General features: G+C 37.6%; 1 protein-coding gene across 1 annotated transcript in view; it reads right to left on the minus strand.

The window, feature by feature from the left end:
- Nucleotides 1-8,471: 8,471 nt before the first annotated feature.
- The window catches only part of LOC306872700 (hedgehog-interacting protein-like), a 36,823-nt gene continuing 27,663 nt past the window's right edge, over nucleotides 8,472-17,631 (minus strand). Inside the window, exons 12-13 of the mRNA XM_079421457.1 lie at nucleotides 10,976-11,124; nucleotides 8,472-10,887 (exon numbers count right to left, since the gene is read on the minus strand). Coding sequence (XP_079277583.1) covers nucleotides 10,691-10,887; nucleotides 10,976-11,124 — 346 coding nt within the window. The 3' untranslated portion in view covers nucleotides 8,472-10,690. The remainder of the gene's footprint in view (nucleotides 10,888-10,975; nucleotides 11,125-17,631) is intronic.

The raw sequence follows: 17,631 nt of genomic DNA on the forward strand, positions 1-17,631 counted from the left end.
GGATGATCCACAACTGTCTTTCTGTTTTGTGATAGTTGTTCATGAGTCCCTTGTTGGTTCTGAACAGTTCCGCCTGCTGTTCTTCAGAAAAATCCTACAGCTCCTGCAGATTCTTTGGTTTTCCAACATTTTCTGTATATTTGAAACCTTTCCAACAGTGACTGTATGATTTTGAGATCCATCTTTTCACATGGTGGACACTTGGGGGACTCAAACATAACTATTATATAAGGTGAAAACAATTACTGATGCTCAAGAAGGCAAAACAATGCATTAAGAGCTGGGTGTGTAACTGACTTAAAACCACTTTTTTAGCTGGTGAAAATCCTAGTGTTCTAATAATACAAAACATAGCTAATTATAAGGCACTAAATTGCTTCTGTATATGTCATGAGTCTGTATCATGCTACAACCAGGGTGTGACTACTTGGGGGCCCCCTATAAAAGGAACGATCCCCCTGAATCACAACAAAACACAAATGCAATTCAAATGATGAATCTCATAACCTTGTACTCCAGTTAAATCTGATCAAATGTATGATTATTCTTTGCTCGAAATGTTATGAACGGCAGTTACGCAAATTATTCTCCATTTGCTTCTCTGTTTCTACCTATAGAAACATGCATCTCCTTTAAAGCTGCTTTGAAACGATGTGTATCATGAAGTTATGTGGAAGGACTGCCATCTTCTGTCTGCCTTGAAAAGATAAGAAAATTATTTGTTCTGTGTGGTGATTTATCTGTTCGCAGCTTTGATCTATAGCAGTTTATTCTGGAATGTCATTACATTCCATATTCGACTTGATAGATTTCTTTTGGATATACCGAATATGATATATTACTTGAAAGTTGTGACATTTAAGAAGTGAATCAAAGATTCTTTCCCTCACAACCTGTTGACCTCATGTTGAAAGTCTCTCATGTGAATAGTAGAGCTCTCTGATGTGTTCAACAGGTGCCAGGCAGTGATGAACACAGCAGGGTCAAAGGTCATAAGGAACTGGGCTTCTTCCAGGTGTTGGCGGTCACAGGTCAAGCCACAGGGTTCAGAGGGTGTGACAAGACACCTGCAGAGGGGCTGACGGGGCATCAGTGATTCATAACTTTGTGACACGTTTGACACAACAGGGGTGAGGGACCAAAATGATGAGCTCTTGGGTGGGTCATAGATATACAACTCAAAGTCAGGAAGGCCCTTTGTTGTCTGCCGTCTCATTGAATGAGACATTCTATATACATGACACCTGTGGCAGTGGTGATTTATTATATTCTTACATGTCTTATATTTATCTTTAGTGTTACTGGCATTTCAGCACACTGGTTATTCTGCCAGCTACATGCCATTCAGCTTATTCAGATGTGTTCATAAAAAACAATAAAGGGTAATAATTTTATGCTCTTCAGATCGTGATAATGAGAAGTGATTCACCAGAGGGAGCCTCTGTCTCACTCCATGAAGCACTTATTTTAACGTCAACACGCAAATATGTGTCTCAATGAAAAGAGATCTTTTGAACTAGCCAGGTCTAAATAGGAATTATTCTTGAGGATAAATGTATATTTTGGCACTGGTGATCACTCTCAGCTATTTGTTAAAATCGTACGGCTGGATTCTTAAAAAATAAAATAAAAAAAATAGCAAGAATGAGTTTGATGATAAGAAGTGAGGTTTGTTCAGTGAGGCCAAAGGCAATGCCTCCTTTGAAATTCAGTCAAGAAAAAAGCTGTAAATATAGAAGTAAATCAAAATAAATAATACTAAATATCTCATTAAAGGTGCATTCAGTAGTCTGGTGCTATGTAGCGTTCATGCCATATTGTAATTACTGTGATTTCGAGATGACAACACGTGAAGTTCTACTTGGAGCTGTTGACACACTTGGATCACACTATCAAGGCCTAAGCATAGCGCCTAATGAATCTGAGGGGGTCAGTTGGTACAAGTCGTAGCTCTCAGAAAACTTCCAGTTCTCAAGTTGTAATTACGAGTTCTACGAGGATGTGAATGCATTTTACAATATGACTTTTACAATACGGCGTGAACACACCTCTAATTTAAAAAGGTTTTACACATTAAGAAATAAATTGTATTTTTGTGAAAAGTGTTCTCTCATTGAGATGAATTCTGTATATTAATTTTCTATAAAAACTTTAATTCACCCCCTCAGTATTTCATCATATTGAACTGATGTTAGGCGCGGAATTTTACTCGACTTAGGAGAGAATCCCTTCATTCACTGGCTACTACGGCCTCCTCAATACGCTAATAGCGTAGCATAGTTTGGTGATGTGAAGAGAGAAAATTAAACAATGATACAAACTTCTTATTGTGCTTTACCAGGAGGGACAACTGGAAAATCACATGTACGAGTGAAGAAGCAGAAATGGTCTGAAGCTAGAAGACGTAAGGACCAACAAAGATAAATCGTGCAAAAACATTGGTAGCATACACAAATTACTTTGTGGACGTAAGATAATTAATTGTTTTGTACGTGATCATGGTTAATCATGCTGATAGACAGCAGTGCAGTATCTAAAGCCGGGCATACACTATGCGATTTCAACAACGTTTTTGTTACGAACTCTCACTGTACGAGTAAATCCAAAGCTCAGGATTTATGTGCTCACACTATACAGTCCAAATGTTGAGCTGCGACTTGACTGCTCACACTATATATACATGGGTAATAAACATGTGTGACCTGGAACTGTGTAGCCTCCATCGTTCTCAGTTGTTTTTCCCAAACCAGTTCAGCGCAAACTCCACCCATGGAGCTGATGCTAAACATTTCATTGGTCATGTCAATCACAGTGATGAATCCCTACACCAAGCACAACCCCTAAACCTACCCCTCACCCTAAATTTAACCAGTGAAATCAGCTAGCTGCTGGGCGGGATTTTCGCTGAATTGGTTTGGGAAACAAATTGTGCAAAGGGATACAGCTATGACCGCAATTGATGCAAAATCTCGCCATAAAATAAGAATAAATTAAATTTGCTACCTATCACGTTGTGTTTTTATTAATGTTTACATCTACCCAAACCATAAATCTACCCTTACAATAATGCAAATACAGTAATTATTGTTCAGTGTGCCAGAAATTACGCAATATTGATGTGCGCATGCCCAGGTGGCCGTAGATGTATCCCTTCTAGCCCTAACCATTCCTTCATTCTAAACCACACACTGTTACAGAACACTTTTTTGTGCACAAGTAATGGAAAAATAACAACTTTATTCAACAGTTTCTTCTCTTCCATGTCAGTCTTCGATGCACAAGGGTACCACAGCGCACATGGCGCAGCACATCTGGGTTCTACGTCAGAATGCTGGCTCCTGCATCATCAGCACCACATGCATGTTTTCTATGTTCTTAAGAATCTCATATCACTAAAATTTAGTTTGACCACTTCACTAAAAAGAAAAGAAAAGAAAAGAAAAAAAAACTTAAAAGAATTAACAAGGGATAGCCATCAGTCAACAGTAATACAAGACAAACATAGTAACTGCTAAGAAATATTCACATGGAAAACGTTTATCAGGTATAGCTGTAGGTGCCACAGAATGACTTATTAACAACTGTCTCAGCTTTATGTGACATTCAGTTAACTAAATGAAAATTAGTAACACTTAAGAAATTAAAACACTTTTCTGTTTCGTTTTTGCATGATTGACAAATATGCATCACATTGAAGTTAATTAGTTTATGTTGAAACTGTGTAATCCAGTTGTATGGAAATTGTATCAATATTAAATTTATGCTGCATTCATGTGCTATCGGAATTATTGTAAATACGAGTTTCCTAGTTGGAAATTGGCTATATATAGGCCTCTCTAAGGCCGTTCACGTCCAATTTCTGACTAGGAATCTCGTATTTAAGATAATTCCGATAGCACGTGAATGGAGCATTAGGCCTAAATATTTTTCACCGTTGAAAGCCTTAAAACTGAGCAATTTGCTAAAAAAAAAAAAAAGAAAAATCATAAACCCAGAGTACATTGCCTCTCACCACATGCCACAGATACAGATAACAATGTCAATATACAAGCAACACTGGATTCTTATGATATTAAATGATGCAGGTTATGTTAGGATGATTAATTTATTTTCGGCATGCACATCTGGTTCAGGGTGGACAAGACCACGGTCAGATCAGGATGTTTCCCATTAAGGATGTGTGTGTTTGTGTATTTCTCTGCATGCACAAGTACATGTTTATCAGGAGCGTGTGTGGGCTGTCAGTTTTGACTGTTATCCCTTCAGATTCACGATGCAGCTTGTAAACTCCAGATACTGAGGGAGTTGACAGACAGTAAGGCAACTTACACAGACAACAGCAACACGAGAAATCATCACGCACATCATGGTCCAGCTATGCCTGGCCTCATTAACCAACTGATACACAAAAGAGCCATTGTAAACACAGAGAGCTTGACTCATAAGCACATACTGTGCTGATTAAGTTCTACTGCGAGGAATATAACACAAAAACAGTTATATGACTGCCATGTCTATGTCTAAATTTACCAGTCTGAGGATTTAAAGTGGATTTTCTTTTTTTAATTGTTAGTTCTGTACAATCTTGATTGTGTTGGTTTAGGTCCAAAGAATCGTTTATATACACTATCATTCAAAGTTTGGGTTAATATTTATGGTAACACAATTAATACTGTTAATACATATAATTTATAATTCTCCAATAAATGCTGTTCTTTTGAATTTTCTATTCAGTCGCATTACAGTTTCCACAAAAATATGAAGCAGCACAACATATTTCATTATTGCTAATAAAAAGAAATGTTTCTTCAGTGAACTAGCATATTAAAATTATTTCTGATAATTCATGTAACACTGAAGACTGGAATGGCTGCTGAAAATTCAGCTTTGACACTACAGGAATAAATTACATTATAACATATAGGCTAATAGAATGCATGTTTGGAATGCACTTAGGGATAGTTAACCCAAACATGTATGTATTTCTTTGGTCTACAGAGCACAAAAGAAGAAGTTTAAAAAACTTCCATTGTATGAGCAAAAACAGTAAAAACATTCTTCAAAAAATAATCTTTTGTTTTCCTCAGACAAAAAAGTGGGTGAGTACATTATGGCAGAATTGTCAGTTTTGGGTGAACTATGCCTTTAAGTTAAAGTACACTTGATAGAAGTACTGGAAATGTACAGTATTCAAAATACGAAGTTTATGTATAATATGTTCAGTGCCATTTTGTCTGGCCTGACATGAACGTTTTATCACTTCACTGGTGACAGAATATGTAAAAGTGCGGAGAATTTCCTTTATCCACTTTTACAGATGACCTTACAAGGTCTTTAGTGCACATCTTTAAGCCAAAGCCACTTCATCTCCTTTGATCATACTGCAGAAAGCTGTAGCCTGTTGACTTTTTAGTTAGGTAAGCTCAAGGGGCCTCACAGATCTGAAGCACAGAAACACAGCGAGTTTGCCAAGATGAATGACCGTTTGCTCAGGTTAATATAACAATACACTATGCAAGTACCATCATAAAACATTTGCATAGCTTGTTTTAATGTGTTTGGGAAAATTTGCGGCCACAGTTTGAAAAAAATGCCTCAACATGGAAACTTTTACCTAGGTGGTCCCATTCTGTTGATACCAATTGTTTACTAAGCCCCGCTAAGGATCGCGTTACAGGAAGATGGACAAAAAAGACAAAGTGTCTCATTGCACAACCACATGAATGCAGTGCCACACACATTCACCCATGTTTGCATCCACATCCTGCATCTAAAATACCACACGTAAACAGCAAATTGGCATGCGAACTGAAGTCCTCCACACCCATCCCCCTTCTATCATTCTCTCATCCTGACATCTACCTGTCTCCTCCTGCCAATCTCCAGTCCTTGCCCTTGGATGGGGCTGGGTGTGTGTTTACATGACAGATTGGGCCCCAGTAGGAACCATAATTGCATCATTTCATGGATGCGAGTCAGGACTGAAGATCCAAGGCCTTGGAGAGAGTTTCTCTTTTAAGCTAATCTGCCATATGCAATATGCTAGAGTGCTTGACAAAGATAGTTTAGTTCTACTAGAGGTAAAGCCTGGAAGATAGCATGGACCTGTTGACTTGTAGGGTATAACACTACTGTGTGCTGGTTTCATTTTTGTTTAAAGGGATAGTTCACCAAAATCTGTCAGTTTCTTATTTGCTTACCCTCATGTTATTCCAAACTTGTTTTTTCTGTGGAACACGACAGAAGATATTTGTAGAATCTTTCAGCTGTTTTTTTTTACCCATATAATGAAAATCAATGGGGTCCAAAAGCTTTAAGATTCAAAAAGGACACAAGGATTTCCTAAAAAAAAATCCAGACAACTCCAGTGGTTTAAATTCAAATTTTTCTGAAGCGATACCGTAACTTGGTCATCTGATGTAACGTTATGTTCACTCAAGAACAAATGAGGTTTGATTTTTATCAACATTTCACCATAGAGACCTTAGTCAGGTTTGACATCATATTAAACGAGAATGTGAGGGATAGACTTACAGTCTTTACAGCTGTCTTTACCGTCTTTTATAGTACGCACTGTATAAAAGTATAAAAGATGATGGTAATTTCAACAACTTACAACTTTCAAAAATGTTTCATCAGCTGCACAATCAGTATGTTGTTAAACAACAGTACAAGTACAGTGTGTACTTCTATCCCTCACAGCCTCATTTTCATCCCTGTCAAATTAAATGACACTACCCTGACTAAGGTCTCTTATTGCCATATTTGATTTGGGTTTGATGTGATTGGAAAGAAAATTACTGCTTAAATTTTGCTAAGTGATCATGCTACTTTAATTACACTGCTAATGTTTTATTAATGTGCTTTTTGGTGGTGGACCCCACTGTATTCACTACAATACAGCAGAAACATTCATTTAATACTTTTGCATTCCACAAAAGAAAGCAAATCATATAAATCTGGAATGACATGACTAATTGATAACATAATTTTCATTTTGGTTGAACTTTAAGGAGGTGATTTAAAGAAGACTACCTAATTTTGAGGGTGCGCTATGATGCATAGCTTCATCAGTGAGGTTCTGAGGGACTCAGACTTCCTCAGTAATGACCACACACACTTCAGCGGTAGTCCTCATTGACTCAGTCACATAAATATATGAAGTAATAGAATACTCTGCTAAAGTGTGGGCGTGATAAAAGTAGACGTGTGTGTTCTGTTTAATAGATTAAGTATGGTGTTGGTGAAAGTTCACTGATATACATATATCAAGTATAGATATGGTACGTCCCTATCTCTTGTCATTCTCTTATCTAAACCCATTATCTGCCCGATAAGTCTTTATTCTGTGTATATGATATTATAAGCGAGTTTTCCAACCATCAGAGTTTTGCAAATATTTAGTATACAGACTCGTCATGTTTATACTGAGTGCCGGGTTACACTGTTTATGAAATATAGCCAGGCAAAGGCCCTTTGGGGAAGAGAAAGAAAACCATTCCAAATGAAAAGTAATGATTCATGCCACAGATAGTATATAAACTCAAATACACCGCTATCGGCCCTGTTCCCCCAACACAATTTTGATTGGCTCAGAACAACGAACAGACAACTTAGTATTACATTACTCTAAATACATTGGGGTGACTAGGTGATGTGGGTGGTCCTCATTCATTATTATAACGACCACTCAACCTGATTGATGTTTGGAGATGGAATTTAATAACGCTATCAACCTACACCACTCTGTTTAAGTTTCCAGTAAAGATTTGCTGAGGACGGCACCAAACGGGCATTTTCAGAGCAAACGTTTTTTTTGCTGTTGTTGTGGGCATTCCGTATAACACCCTCATTTAAATACATTATTTTCATAAGTGCGATTTATAGTGTGACAGAAGTGATTTATAAGTGAAAAAATGATGGACTAAAGGTCATTGCACACTGCGTCCGAAATTTTCACACGTTAAAAAATAAATACGACGTCACATTGTGTCAATCACGTTTACACACTTCCTCCGAAACTTTTGTCTGTCATAAAATTTTTTGGGTCAGGTCCAATTTTCTGCCTTTTCGCATTCGTAGAAAGGATGACGAATAAGAAAAAAACGAAAAAAACACACAAAAATTTCAAAGAGTCACGTTGACCTCTTTGACAACCTCTCAATGCACCTTTCTGTCCACGGTACCATAGTGGAAGAAGAAAATGGAAATGGAAAAAATTAGACACTTCCTGGCACTAAACAAATTTAATGTAAAATCTAATACCTTGTTTTTACTGCTAAATATTCTCCTTTTTCCTTAGTTTAACCAGGAAAACCAAAAAATATGCATGTTTGTAAAACTATATAGACACTATAAGCTGATATAATATAGATTCACGTAGTAAAACATTTATGAAACACACCCATGGTGAGTTACATCACGTATCAGATCAAATTTTAGAGAAAAATAATGTAAAGGAGTCTTTCATTAAGTTCCCAAACATGCTATACACTTTAATAAACATATTGATATTTCTGAGAAGAACCCAAGATAAACCTAGTTATTTACAATAAATGACCATATTTCTTCACATACAACAGTAAAAACATTGTAGACAACTTAAATAACTTGAAGGCGTAACTACTTAAATAATAAAAGAATCAGGGTTACTCTATTCACATGACACCTTCCCAGCAGCTCCAATGCAGGTTTCACATTAAGTGCTAAAATTATAGAGTAGATTTACAGCATGGATTCCTTACATGTAACAAAGAATGTTCAAATGCACTGAATAGAAAGTCATAAACATGTGGGGGTTGTTGTTGATGTACTTGTCTTCGGGAGGAATAAGTGATTATATAATACACCTGTCAATCTCAGAGGGCACTGTAAGTTTTCAATGACAAGAATCACATCAAAAATAGGCTCAATGAAAGCTGGGTAATATTTATGACCTCACTGATTACACATTTCTAAATTCTAAAGTTGAACAGAATGTGGTCGCATTTTATTCAGATTAAAACAAAAAAAGTATGGGAAAATTTCTATTTGAGTTAAGAGTGCATTTTGCTAATTCATCTACTGGATTCGCTCTATAAAGCATCGGTTTTTCAAAGGATACTATGGGGTCTTGATTACATCATGGACTATATTTAACATCCTCCCATTCATGAGCAGGTCGGGGGAAAATAAAACGCTCTAAAAATTTTAGCTTGAGCCTTGTTTTAGAGAAACATCAAATATTCAGAAGGAAAGATCTGTGTTTAATTTTTTTCTGTCAAAGCACTCTTGTCGTAAGAGAACAATGTTATAGCTTTAAATTAGACTTTTATAGATGTTGTATCATCAACAGAACTGTGTAAGTATCTAGTAAAATCCATAAAATGAATTTACAGGCTTAATGCAAAACTGCTCCTCTCCCATATATTATTCCTTAAAAAAATAAACCCTCCTCTATTAAAACAATGGCAAATCTAAGTAGTACGTATCTGTACTATATGAAATGTACACCAGTCACCAGTCTTGTTCCCTTTTGTTATGACAAAACTGAATATGGTTTGGTGTTTAGAAAAAAAAAATATGGAGGACATTAAAAATGAAGCTTTCCATTGTGAGTCAAAGAATCTGTGAAAAGATTGTAGTATTTGCTAAAATCACCTTACAAGGGTTTTCCATATGAAGAAAAAACAAGCTTCTGTGCTCGATATCACACAGAAAGAAGATACATGAACAGTTTAAAATATGATAAGATATACAATTTGCAATGAAAGCAGCGTGCATGGTCATGAACAACTATTGGAAAATAATATAGCTGATACTGCAACTTTAACCAGAGCAGTTACCTCTTAACCAGTCAACTCCAACTAATGTATTAAATTAACATAATCAAAGTGACTGTCCAAACATTCTTATAGAGTTACATTTCACTTGACGTTTTCATCTAAATGAAATGTCAATGGGATACTGACTCTGCTGGATCCTCATTGAGCGTTTCAGCAATTATACTGCATGCGTTTCTAAACTGCATGTAAACTGGCATCTAGTCCCATCATAATGATTCTCCAGTTATACACAGACCCACTGGATATGTCTGTAGTATGTTTTGTGGCTGAATTGACAGCTAATTCCCCTCCGTTCTTCAAACAACTTGTGAATCCATGGCAGTGATTTTCTTAATGGTGCAGTTCAGTTTGGTAGACTGTTCATCTGACTTTCCTAAATGAGTGTTGCTATTCTTGACTCCCTAAAATCCCAATTAGTCCTGTAGTACAAACTGGTGCCCATGTTGGGATTGGACTGAACATCCGAGTTGGTCTCATGTGGGGCTTCCAGTGCTTTGCGAGTCCACCTGCAGGGACACTTGACTTTAAAGTGGACCAGAGTTTACACACCATACCAGCAGTAAAAAAACGGGGAGCCCTGCGTGGGACCTCCAACATGCGACCCCTTCAGCTATGCGCCTTGAGGTTCCATTGGCCACCCTGTTATTGTTTTCCGTGTGTATTTGTGCATAGGGTTGGGAGTGCAGATGGTGTAGGGGAGCATGGAGATCAAAGCCTGTGGCTCATGAAACAGTGGTGGGAGAGGAGGATCAGGTGAGGGGCAGTTGGAAATTGGGGATGGTGTCCTGAAGGCAAACTCTTGAAAGACCTCCTTAACGTTTAGTCTGCCAACCGGTGAAGAGCGTGTTATCATCCTGCCCTGTTTTTTATACAATATAACTGGTGAGGTCCAGTAGGTAAGACGTCATGTCAATGATGTGCTCCAGGATGCTGTCTTTCTCACCGTCCCCTCGTGTCCCTCGTTCTCCTTTCTCGCACTGGCTGCCAGAGAAACCTTCCTTGCAGAGACACTTGTTGGGCTCCACGCAGACCCCGCCGTTGCGACAGGCCGGTTCACATTTGGCTGCAAATGACAAACATAGAAGCCATTAAAAAAGGTTGGAAGTTTGACCAACTTTGACACAGATAAATTGCTCTTATAAACTCTGTACCTCGTAAGCAGAAGGGGCCATCCCAGCCAGAACTGCAGCAACACTTGCCAGTTGGTGTACAGTGGCCATTCTTGCATTCACGGGAGCAAGCGGTGCTTAGCATCTCTGGATCCTCTACTGGCCGTCTGCACTCCTTAGGGACCTGTGGCCTGCATGAGTCACAGAGCATTGATGGTCAACTAAAGGTCTGCTTTTCTCACCCTACTCTCTGACATACATAATATTGCCAAAAGTATTGGGTATAATTATTAGACCCCCTTCTAATGAACAAGTTTGACTACTTTAGTCATTTCTATGCGTACAAATCTTAATGTTTAAGCATATAATGATATTCTAGGGAATTGTGTGCTTCTAATTTTATAGCAACAGTTTGGACAGGACCCTTTTCTATTCTAACGTGACAGTGCCTCTGTGTATAAGGCATGGTTCAAAAAGACATGATGGTTCAGTCAGTGTGGAAGAACTTGACTGGTCTGCAGAAAGCCAAGTCCTGATCCCAGCTGAACACCTCTGGTGTGATTTTAAATGCAGACCTTGAGCCAATGTCGTGATAAAATTCCCCACGGTTAGTATTACCATTTCATTTTTGAATTATCATTAAAACCGTATTCAATTCCCACGATTTGAACAACTCACGATAAATAAATACTGTCCAGCATAAAGCACAGTTTTAAGTAACAGTCTCACGTGCGCACAGCAGCAGACAAACATGTTCATTAGAAGGGGGTGACCCAATACTTTTGGCAATATAGTGTATTTTCCCTTGCAGATCACAAACTAAACACTTGCCAAGCATTCAAACGTGTATTAATCAGGGAAGTATTTCATAAACAATCTTACATATTTGGAAAACTTGTTTAGAGACAAAGAGTCATTTTATCATGGGATGGTCACGCTAATTTTTGAAATATGAGCTGCGTCTCATTTTAGAGGCTGTGTCCTCCAGAGGTTGCATTTGTAGGCTGCATGCATCATCAAGGATGTCTCATTTAAGAAAAGTAACTGTAATAAAACAGACTGTTATACCTTGTGAGGTGTAAAATACTGTAATTTCTTTCTTTGCAATCTATCGGTTACTTTTCTTAAATGAGATTCTCAATTATATATGTGATCGACAAATACAATGCAGCCTTCAAAATGAGATGCAGCAATTGAGTGGAGACTTTATTCGCAAAGATAAAGATGCACAATATATCAGTAACATACCGATATTTAATATCTCTTACATGTTTCTTTAATATTACAACTATTAAACAAAGCAATTTAATTTTAAATTCTGTAAGTGTATTAAGTACATATGTGAAGCCCAATTGAGCAGAATTTTAATATTTGTGAATCCCTACACAAAGACTAACAAATGTTTGTCTGTCTCAAACAGACTCTCAACTGTCACATCTAATTTTATTACTGTAAAAAAATACTGTATGTCATTTACTTACAGTCACTTGTTTGTGTGATGCAATCATATGCTGATCTTTTTATATACTGTTGTGTCACAGACACATTATACAAAATAAACCAATGGCAATTACTTAATCTGGTTGTTAAGAGTACAAGTCAATATTTAATTTACTTATTTATAGTATAGTTTATGTATTTATATTACAATTTATTTTAAAATCTTTAAACAAACAAGTAACTGACTAAATGTATTGTACTGTGAAATTAGTGTTTGTAATATGTATACTGCAGCTTAATATGCTTATAAGCAACACATTTATTTAGGTTTCAATTGGCAGAAGTTCTGTAAATGTGAAAAAGATGATACTTTTTATATGAATATAGACAGGAAGACAGACTTACTGATTTCATTAGTTAATGTTTGTGAATTACTTAATTCTCTCCTACACCCTTATATTACCCCACACCTACATTCAAGTGAATGGGAATTTCCTGCACTATGAACAGTTTGTGCATAATTCCTGCAATAACACATCAAATTTCGGGCTCCGTGTATCAAAATCTAGAAACAATAATGCTTTTGTGTGTAATGGATTTCAAATGCAAAACCTCAGTGTCAAACTAAGTGGTTTGTGATGAACCTGTCCTGAAGTTCAGCTCTCCAAACATTCTTATGCCTCACTCAGCTAAACACACTGCTTAATGAGCCAGGCAAATCTCTTCAAGGCTGTCTATTAGTGAGCAGCAGGGCTGTTGACATACCCAACAGGCCAGCACACACACACAAACACACACACTGTAATTGGACTCCAGTGAAGCAGTAACTGTATGGGAAACGGGCTGGAGAGCTCTTGGTGAGTTCACATCCTGTCTATCTCACTAAAGGTGGCGTATGGGAAAGTTAGGTGGCCAATGATTCTGTGCTTAACGATGAGGGTTGTGGAAAAGAATGGAGGTGGAATCTGAGCATTTAAAGCTGAAGTGTGTCATTTTTCCTATGTTAAAATACTTACGTTTAATGTGCAGAGCCGAGTATGTAGGCAAGTAAGCTATTTTAAGCTTGACTTCTATGAAGCTTGTATAGTGTGGGCTTAGGCAACATCGGGCACAATCGATAGCTTGAAACATTTTTTTTTTTTGCTATCGGCTAACACATTACTGATAAATATCAACACTTCAGTTGCCATCTCATGACAATCTAGTGGTCTATAGGCAATTTTAACTGCATCCAGTTAGCTTCTAATTTCCTAAATGCATATCATTGCTCTTATTATGAACAATTAGTGTTTGCATGTGTCTTTTATTGACTCGCATCTTTTTTATCATAATTTATTGTAATTAGTTGTATATTAGTTGGATTTTCCAATCACTTAGTCTGCATCCAATCAACATCTGATGGACAAAACCAAGTCTCCGCCCTGCTTTTTTTTCTATTTCACTCTGATGTATGTTATAATGCATGAGAAACGATACATCACTACTTGCATTTAATTGTGACTATCATGATATATAAAATATGGAATAAATATTACATATCTGTAGTATTTTAGTGGTGTGCAGTGGTGTTCTGAAATGAGGAGGCTTTATTATTTTTTTTTTTTTTGGCTTTATACACTTCCATTTTTATTGCTCTTTTAAAACATTCTGTTGACTATAAGTAACGTTGCACCAACATATCTACTAAGTCTCACTAGAGTGTTAGTAGACTATTAGTAGAGTGGTAAGGTTGGTGTTAGATTGGCAAACGACCTTAACTCGCTAGACTGTGAAACTGAGAAAATTACTTTAAAGTTATTTTACTTGTCCAGCCAAATTTATTATAGGTAGGACACTGGAAATTGGGCAATTAGATGTTTTAGTAATGAAAATTATCTACATTAAAAAATGGTGAGCTCAAACTTGATTTTTAACCCTATTTTGAAGTGAATGTACTCTGCTTTTGCATTGTCAGCAAAAAGTGAAGTCATACCAAGACAAAAGACAGTCACTTCCACATGATCATTATTTGGTTGCTGATCACCATTTACAAAATCATTATAGTAACACCTGTATAAAACCTAATGATCATGGGCTATCTCATATAGGCTATTGCATATAGTAATGCGACTATATTATTATTATTATTTTGACCGTAATATATTATTAATATTATTATTTTGATACCGTTTTGCAACAAATTTATTTGCTATGCTCAGTAACGTAAAAGAATGCTAGACATAGCATAATTGGTTATATTGACTTGATTTATGTGAACAGCAAGCAGGCATGCTCAGAAATGCGTGTGGGTTAAACATCTCCGACGACGTTCAGCACCATGGATTGATTTTATCAGGTTACAAGAAAAGGTAGGATATGGATTTAATTGCGAAATGTTAGGCTACTGATTTTATGATTGATCATGCTATGGCATTCAAGTACACACGCGTCCAACTAAAATTGACAGCCCGGTGAATAATCTGCATTACAAAAAGGAAAAAAAAAATCTTTAAAGTTTATTCACGATTATGTATTGCTGCCAAGGTGTCTAGTCTTTACAGTGCTTTGTTATATGGAGCTGTTTGGTAGATTGCGATCTAATTCGTTTGTCTACACTGTAATTAAAATGTGGCAGACTTTAATGGACAGTAAAGAAAAAAAGGCAGAACACCGTATAACTCCAAGCTGTAACCGTAACTTCATTTTGACGAGCAGTTAAACAAAGGCAGAACGCCGTAACTCAATTTGAGCATTCCAAACAAAGTGAAAGAGCAGTAACTGGTGTTATACGGTGTTCTGCCTTGCTTTCTCCGGGGCTTTTTGAAGTTACGGTTGAGATGACCCATTATTTTCTCGGAAAAACAACGAAATTGACTCAAGATACTTATGCACATGATAAAGGATGTCTTGAATGTCCCAAAGCTCATTTTCAACAAAAATCGAAGTTACAGTCTTTTGCCTTTGCACGGCAGAATACTCTGAGAGTTTGACGACATGTAGGTGGAAAGTTCAAATTGTTTATTTAAAAAAATATATTTTATTTATGAACTGATGTTCAGCTGTTCTTTTTAATAATAAAACTTATTTTCAGATCGTCAATCATGAGAGCTGGATTAACACTGGTCACAGATGCGGAGATGTACCTTTAATTTCAACAAGCTGTTTGCTCACTAAAACCCCCACAGAGCTTGTTTTCAGGCCATTTGAAGTTTGATTTTGACAAAGTGGTGATACATATGTGTGAGTTGTTCACTTACTTTTTTATTTGTCTTCCTATTAATGCCATTATATCGTTCATTTAGATGGATTTGTGAATGCGGAGCATGCACAAACACAAGAGGCGCTATTTAATCATATGAACCAATCACAGCCGATCATAACCAGTGATATCCAATCATATTGCGGGGCACTGCCTCCTCTCATGTGACTTTCCCCCATTCATTCTCAATTACCCCCCACCAAACCCACCGTATGCTTTAGGGGTCTGATAAAACTCAATGGGCTCCGGGGAGGACAGCTATGCACAGTTGTTTCTATAGAGCTGGCAGGGATACTTACCTCTCAGCTATAACAAGGGTTTGCAGTTGTCTTATGTCAGTGTTTGTTGGAATTTGTAAAAAAAAAAAAAAACTGATGTTAATTTGGTAAAAACAGATGCCATCAGGTTTAACCAAGTGGCAACCTCCCGGTCTCCATCTTGAAACCAAGACGGATGTGACTTAAACTGCAATTCATCGACTAGCCACTAGAGACTGGCTCCAAAAGGGAGTCAGTCCCATAGACCTCCCATGTTAAAATGCCCAACTTTACAGCAGAAAAAATATGTTTACAGTCTGGTATAAAAAGTGGTTTTGGTCTATATAGCTAACTTTGCCCTTCATTACAACTGTGAGGGGGATGATTTTTTTTTATAACTCATCCGTTTAAATTATATTAAGCCTTAAAGTTCTGCATAATTAAGGGCGTGGCCACTTGCGTGACAGGTAAATTGCTGCTGCTGTCACCACTGTTGCGCTAGGTGAGCGTGGTTTCAGCAACCAGCTCCACCCATGTCCTGCCTTTTTGTCCATTTGCGATTATCCGGGAGTGACGGCTGCCAAGGTGGCGATGGCAGTCTCCGCGCACTTTGAGCTTCAAAAATGCTCTTCAGAAACCTACAGGTGATGTCACGGACACTATGTCTATTTTTTTTTTTTTTACAATCTATAGGTTTAACAAACTGATTGATGAAACCCAACAACCGTTGGATGTCGGTGCTTGTCAGCATTGTATGAACCAGCCTTGGGAATGTCTATGTGAGAGAGTGGGATGTTGGACCTCTGAGTACCACTGACAGCTTCAGTGACTGATGGCAGGAATAGGGTGGTAACAAGGGAATTGTGTCAGGATGTGCTGGGGGGTCTATTGGGGGTGCAGTTCCCATGCTCCCCTTAACCACTTTCAGCACCCATATCAGGTCTCCCTTGTCTCTCATCCACATTTGTTTTTGTTTTTTTGTGTTGTTGTGACAGGCTGTTAGGATGTTAAAAATCAGAAAGAGACAGAAAAGATGAGGAAGAGAAATAAATAGAGATGGATAGTGAAAAAGAAAAAGAGGGAGGGAGGGAAAGGAGAGAAAGAGGCGCTACAAAGGATTGGACTAACACTGTTAATGACGTCGGGGTCAGTGGCGCTACTAAACAGTTTGTATTACTGGCAGGGTGGCCATGAAAACAACACCTGCTGCCGTGGAACTTGACAAAGACAGCTGGGTCAACAGGCACTGTGGGAATGTATCAGCTCTGTGAGGCCACTTGCATAAAACAGACTGATAAATTAAAAGAATGCCCCAGCTTATTGGTTTAAGACTGTCCTGTAGCTTGAATGGGAGGTTGAACACATCAGCTGCACAACTTCTCTTTTTGTCCATTCAAGGACTGTTTGGCACAATATGCCAGCCATGATCCCAGTCCCTGTTCTACGCCATCTACCTAGGCTGAAATAATCTACACTGGAATTGAGAAATTGACGTTGTGGGTGTTTTAAATGCTGTAAATGAAAAAATTAAGCCAAAATATTGTATAAATGGGGTGGGAGACTTGTACAACTTGGTGAATGATGAGTGGTCCAATTCTGTGGAAATCTGTGGTGCTTTCTGTGGAATTTCAGAATGGGTAATGACTCCAGTAGCTCTGAGCTTTTCTTCAGGAGACAGTTTAATATCTCTTGGATTAACTGTTTCTTCCTATCAAAGCCAACAAGTTGAATTATTTGATGAAAGCAAGTATAGGGGTGAGTGA

Source organism: Barbus barbus (genome assembly GCF_936440315.1).
Source record: "Barbus barbus genome assembly, chromosome: 7".
In the NCBI taxonomy this organism is placed as follows: Eukaryota; Metazoa; Chordata; class Actinopteri; order Cypriniformes; family Cyprinidae; genus Barbus; species Barbus barbus.